We start from the raw sequence: 6000 nt of genomic DNA, 5'->3' as shown, positions 1-6000 counted from the left end.
CGCAACTTTTTCCAATCGTTTGCTCTCCTCGCTTCTTTTTCTAACACCCCTCCCGCCCCCCCCGCCCCGAAACCCAGGTTTGCTCCGGCTTTCGGGGGGGAGGACCCGGAGGGAAACCCGCGAAACCTCCCGCGATCTCTGCCTCTTTTCCCCCCTCGCCCGCCCGCCTGCCCGCCTGCCCGCCTGCCTCTTAATCCTGTATGTAAATGACAGCCAATGGAGGCGGCTCTTGAGCTGGGCTGGGATTAGAGCCGGGGCGAATGGCTTGCAATCTTACTGGGATTACAGAACAAAGAGGCCCCCTCCCCTTCGCCTTGTCTGCAGCCCCCGGGAGCAGGGGCTGGCTGCATGGGGGGCCTCTGCCTGGCCCAGGACCCCCTCCCTTTTGCAGCCGTCCTTCCCTCCCGGAGGCAGCCCGGGTGAGAATCGCACCCCCCCTCAATCATCCCGCGCCCCACCGCTCTGCCAATCTCCCATTCTCCTCTTCCTCCTCCTCCTCCTCCTCTTTCTCTCTCCTTCCTTCCTTCCTTCCTTCTCGTCTTTACAGATTAATTCAACCCTGCAATCCGGGCGGGAGGAGCCGGGGAGAGGCTGATCCCTTGCGGTAAGGAAAAAAAAAAACTTTTCAATCCTCCAGCCCGCTTTTCCTCCTCCATCCCTCTAATCTCTCTTCCCCCCCCCCCAACCCGCGATCATAATAATCTGCATTGTCGTTATTATTATTGATATATCTGTGCGAAATATGATGGTTGGTACGAGGGTGATCGACGACGGCCGCTTGGCATTTTCCTTCTCCTTTGCATTTCCTCCCGTTCTCCTTGATGGTGCGGCCGCTCTCGGCCAGCCTTTGGGGAGGGAGGGAGAGAGAGAGAGACTGACATGGGATTATTTTCAATGAAAGAAGTTATGGGGGGGAAGCCTGGAAATGGGGGGGGGGAGCGGAATCTGCTCTCCGGGAGGTGACCCAGGATCGAAGGGGGATCGTTTCTCTCCCCTTCGATCCCCGGAGGAGATTTCTCTCTTCAGTTGTACCGGTGTCTCTGACTTGTCATTTTCTCCGGCGATTATTTTCTTGCTGTGTTTGTGGGTCTGTATGTGTGTGTGTGTGTGTGTGTTTGCGGGGTGGGGGGGAGGGCTTCTTTTCAGGCTGAGTTGCACAAATCGTTGCTTGCAGTAGATGCTGAGGGGTGTGTGGGAAAGGGGACCCCCCCCCCCAAATCCCCTCTCTCCTTTTCTGCTGCGGTTGGGGAATGAGGTCAAAGTGAAAAAGCCAAAAGGAAGAAAGTGACTTGATAACTGAAATCCCCCCCTTTTCTCTCTTTACCTTCTCCGTGATGCTTTTCAACCACTTTTTGGTTCGCCCACTTCAGCACACCTGGTTGCCTTTTGCCTCCCTCTCAGTCTAAATATGGATGGCTCTCTTGTAAAAAGCTTAAACCCATTGATTTTTTTTCTTAAGGGTGAATGTATTTTCTTTTTTGAACTTCAGGAAGCATCCATTTCCAAGCAGCGCGTTTCCTAAACCAATAATAAATGTGTGGGTTGTGCATGATTTTTATCCATGTTGATGCGCTGTTACCTTTGTAATTAAGGATGTTCTATTTTAACATGCCAGGCTACTTCAAATTCCGCCTGGAGTCTAAAAGAAAGACCGAAGCTTTCTTTCACACGCCTGGTGTTTCTTATTCTAATCCAAATTATCAGATGATTGAAACGTGTGCTCAAATGTTCCAAAACCAGGTGTCAAGATGATCTCTCGAGAACATTAACCTTGAAAGTGAAAATCTTGTAGGGCCTGTTTGTGGCTAGATCTGTGGCTGGGAGAAATAGATTTGCACATGCACAGAGGCTTTATTTATTTTGTACAGTTTTGAGAGTCCAGTCTTATTTCTGTACTGGACACAACATCCCCCCCCCCCAAAAAAATTGCTGGTTGATTTGTTTGTGTGGCTATACATTGGATGAAGGAAGATTTCTTTTTTAGCATTTAGCCTTCGATACACACTCGGTATGAAGTGCTGCATCAGTGGAATTTGAACTCTTTAAGAAAAGTGCTTCCTAAACAGCACTTTTAATATGGTGGACGTGATTATTTTCTGTGAGATGCTAATAGCTGCTATTTTTGTACGTGCATCAAAACCATAAACCTAAGACAGATACAGCCATGAAATAGTCTATGGTGCAAATGAACCTTACACATAGACAGTCACAATTTTCATCCTTGTGTTATCCATGGCTGTAGCTAAATAAACCAATAACAAAACAAAACACTTTAAATAGATTTATCCATGAGCAAGCAAAGGCTGCAGGAGAAAGGTTGGAGTGGGGGGGGAGAGGGGAGAGAAAGGGAAGGAGGGAGAGGAACCAAGGCAGCACGCACAGTCTTATTTTAAAAATAGAAACAAGTGTTTAACTGGTGAGACACTCCCTCCTTTTTTTTCTTACCAGCAAAACCACTAACCAGACCTAGAGAGAGATCCAACTAGTAGGCTTTGCCCCTCTGCAAGGGAATTATTGGTGGGGTAGGTAGGAGGGGGCATTCTGCAGTGGGGATTGGAAACATCATTTTGACATGGCTTGAATCCCTCTGAAAAATGACATTTTTGACAGGGAAGATGGTGCATGGAAAGGATTCTTGTTGGGCCTTCTTTGCTGTAATATGTTGTGTGTCCTGGCACATTCATTCAGCTTGCCCTGTGAATGGAAATTTAATAGGCTTCCTAACCTAACAAGTTAAACTGATTCAATGATCAGATCAATGAACTGGCCAGGAAGTTGGTAGGTCCAAACAAATTTTGAAGAGAAAGATCAAAGGATCTGTACTTCTGTATCATTCACAGGAAACTTTCTTTTCCTATCAGATAATACAATACATTTCATCTTGAGAATTATTGTGCACTATTTTGCAACCATGAGTGATGTACTGTCAGGATGAGTGGTTTTCTGTAAAATGGGTCCACTGGTGTACCATTTACTGAAGCTCCCTTATTTATGAGAACCTCAGTAGTGGCTCAGTAGCTAAGATGCTGAGTTTGTTGATCAGAAATGTCAGCAGTTCAGTGGTTCAAATCCCTAGCACCGCACAACGGAGTGAGCTCCCGTTACTTGTTCCCATTGTACCATCTTCTGACAACCTAGCAGTTCAAAAGCACATTAAAATGCAAGTAGAAAAATAGGGACCACCTTTGGTGGGAAGGTAACAGCGTTCCGTGCGCCTTCAGCGTTTAGTCATGCCGGCCACATGACCACGGAGACGTCTTCGGACAACACTGGCTCTTTGGCTTTGAAACAGAGATGAGCACCGCCCCCTAGAGTTTGGAACGACTAGCGCATATGTGCGAGAGGAACCTTTACCTTTACAATAGTTGCAGTTTTGGGATGGGTTGTATTCTGTTTTTAAAAAGTGAGTAGAGCATGGAAGAGGCTATTTCAGGAGTATCAAACTCAAGGCCCGGGGGACAGAGCCAGCCCACGGGGTGCTTAGATCTGGCCCACAGGGTTACCCTAGAAACAGCGAAGGACCAGCCCACGGTGCCTCTGCAAGCAAAAATGGAGCTCAGGAAGGCCGGCCGCAGAGCTCCATTTTCATTGGCAGAGGGTTGCAAGAGGCCGTTGCAGCTGAAAATGGAACTCTGGAACCCGTTTTTGCTGGCAGAGCGCTTCAGTCATCACTGTTGCCTCCAACACGAGTGATGTTGAGCTGGCCACGCCCACCCCAGCCCCCCAAGGTCAAACACAACCCTGATGCGGCCCTCAATGAAGCGAGTTTGACACCCCTGGTTTATTTGATTAATTTACAGGAGGAAGCCAAGTAAAGAGACATGCTGGCACATTGGTTAGAATGCAGTATTTCAGGTTAATTCTGCTGACTGCCAGGGGTTCGATCCTCACTGGTTGAAGGTTGGCTCAGCCATTCATCCTCCCAAGGTCGGTAAAATGAGGACCCTGATTGTTGGCGGCAATATGCAGACTCTGAACACTGCTTAGAAAGGGTTGTAAAATCATTTTGAGGGTAGAAGTTGAAACAATTTATGTCCAGGATGTGAGGGGTCAGATATTTTCACACCCTCTTTTTGACTCATGCAGTATGCAGGTCCTCAATGGAAGGCAGGTTGGTAGCAAGTATCGTTTCTGCAGTTCTAATTATCCATTGAAGGTTGTGTCTGTCTTCTTTCGTTGCAGAGCCAAACCAGACAGTTATGGAGGCGCAGATGACAGACTCAATAATTCCTCTGTAGAACTGAATCAGCAGCTCTTTAGGCAGTTTGAACTTTCTGATTTGGCGCAGAAAGAACATTCTTTGTTGTGCTGTTTTGATGACATTTTTGATGTTAGGTATCCATTTTAAGTCTTGAGATATGATAGATCCTAGAAACTTGGAGGTCTCTACTGTTGATACTCTGTTGTCTTGTATGGTAAGAGGAGATAGTATAGGAGGCTTCCTGCTAAAATCTACCACCATTTCTACAGTTTTGAGTGTATTTAGATCAAGATCGTTCTGGTTGAACCACAAGGCTAGTTGTTCAACCTCCCGTCTGTATCAAGGGTGGGTGCTGGATTCTTTTACTGCCGGTTGCTCAGGGATGCACTTTGGGTGTGCATGTGCTTGATGCGCGTTACACGTGCATGCACAGTAGTGAAAAAATTGCTTCTACGCATGCGCAGAACCAAAAAACAACCCAAAAACAAGCACCTATAGTACTGGTTCGGAGCCATGGGCATCCGAGTTACTACCTACTCTGCTGAACCGGTTTGAATCGGTAGGAACCCACCTCTGCTCTGTATGCAGATTCATTGTTTTCTCGAATGAGACCAATCACTGTTGTATCATCTGCAAATTTCAGGCGTGAAGTCTTAAGTCTAAAGGCTTAAAGTCTAAAGGCTTGAGTCATGGTAGCATTGAGAGATCAGAAAGCACTGTGAAAGTATTAATATTCTCTATAAGTTACAGCTAGTAGATTATATAATGCAACTAGACATTCAATAGCAAAGTCACCTGGGAGATCCATCTATGTCCATTTTACAGCTGAGATATGACTAAGGCTGTGTATTATCTTTTAATTGGTCCATGGGGTAAAGCTACTTCCTTCAAGTTTGCTACAGTAGTAATCAGCGGCATTCTGTTATATAAATCAATGGAACAAATACAGGTTACCTGATTGGCGGAACTCTTGCAGCATCATGGAATGCTAAGAGACAATTTAATTGCTCACAGGAGTGTGTCAGTTGTAGAAACTTGACACTTAAGGCGGTAAGAGATTAAGAAGTTGATTTATCGTGGTGGATTTCCCTGCTTGTCACCAACATCCAGGAGGCTGGTAAGATCACTGAGGCGATGTTTTATTGTTTAGGGCGGGGTGTCAAATCCAAGGCCTGGAAGCTGGAGCCGGCCTGCAGAGTGCTGAGACCTGGCTCGTGGGGCTGCTCTGAAAACAGTGGAGGACTGGCCCGCGGTGCCTCTGCCAGCAAAAACGGAGCTCGGGAGGGTCGCGGGCAGCCCTCCCGAGCTCTGTTTTTGCTGGCAGAGGGTTGCAGGAGGCTATCGCAGCCAAAAACGGAGCTTGGAAGCTCATTTTTGCCGGCAGAGTGCTTGGGCCACCACAGTCACCCACAACACAAATGATGTCGAGCTGGCCACACCCACCCTGGTCATGCCCTTCCCTGGGTCAAACACAACCCTGAAGCGGCCCTCAATCGAGTTTGACACCCCTGGTTTAGGGCAATAAACAACATTTGGGGGCAGCTCTATTGTGATGGAGCAGCATGCTGTGAAAGAATCAGCTGAAGATTTGGGAGAGTTGAGGTAGAAAAAACTTTCCCTTTCCAAAAGTTGTGTGATTTTTGTGTTGCATTTCCCCTAATTCTGCTAATAACAGAGGCCCTGGCAGTCATCTATCTATGTGCGTGTATCCATTAGCCAAAGGCCCTCTGATTAATCTGTTGCCATTATCTGAAATTTATTTCATCTACTTGGCAACAAGGTGCTAATTTGTGTACCCA

The 6000-nt window shown here is 47.0% G+C and overlaps 1 protein-coding gene across 2 annotated transcripts in view; it reads left to right on the top strand.

Annotated features, from left to right (window-relative positions):
- The first annotated feature begins 260 nt into the window (after nt 1-260).
- The window catches only part of GTF2IRD1 (GTF2I repeat domain containing 1), a 169149-nt gene continuing 163409 nt past the window's right edge, over nt 261-6000 (top strand). For both annotated transcript variants that reach the window (XM_087717210.1, XM_087717209.1), the window contains exon 1: nt 261-419. In XM_087717210.1, the coding sequence (XP_087573336.1) occupies nt 261-419 (159 nt within the window). The remainder of the gene's footprint in view (nt 420-6000) is intronic.

The sequence above is a fragment of the Thamnophis sirtalis genome, unplaced genomic scaffold, assembly GCF_051295495.1.
Source record: "Thamnophis sirtalis isolate CommonGarterSnake01/CBP01778 unplaced genomic scaffold, rThaSir2_p1.2 scaffold_6, whole genome shotgun sequence".
Taxonomy (NCBI): domain Eukaryota; kingdom Metazoa; phylum Chordata; class Lepidosauria; order Squamata; family Natricidae; genus Thamnophis; species Thamnophis sirtalis.
This window is presented reverse-complemented; position numbering and strand designations above follow the sequence as displayed.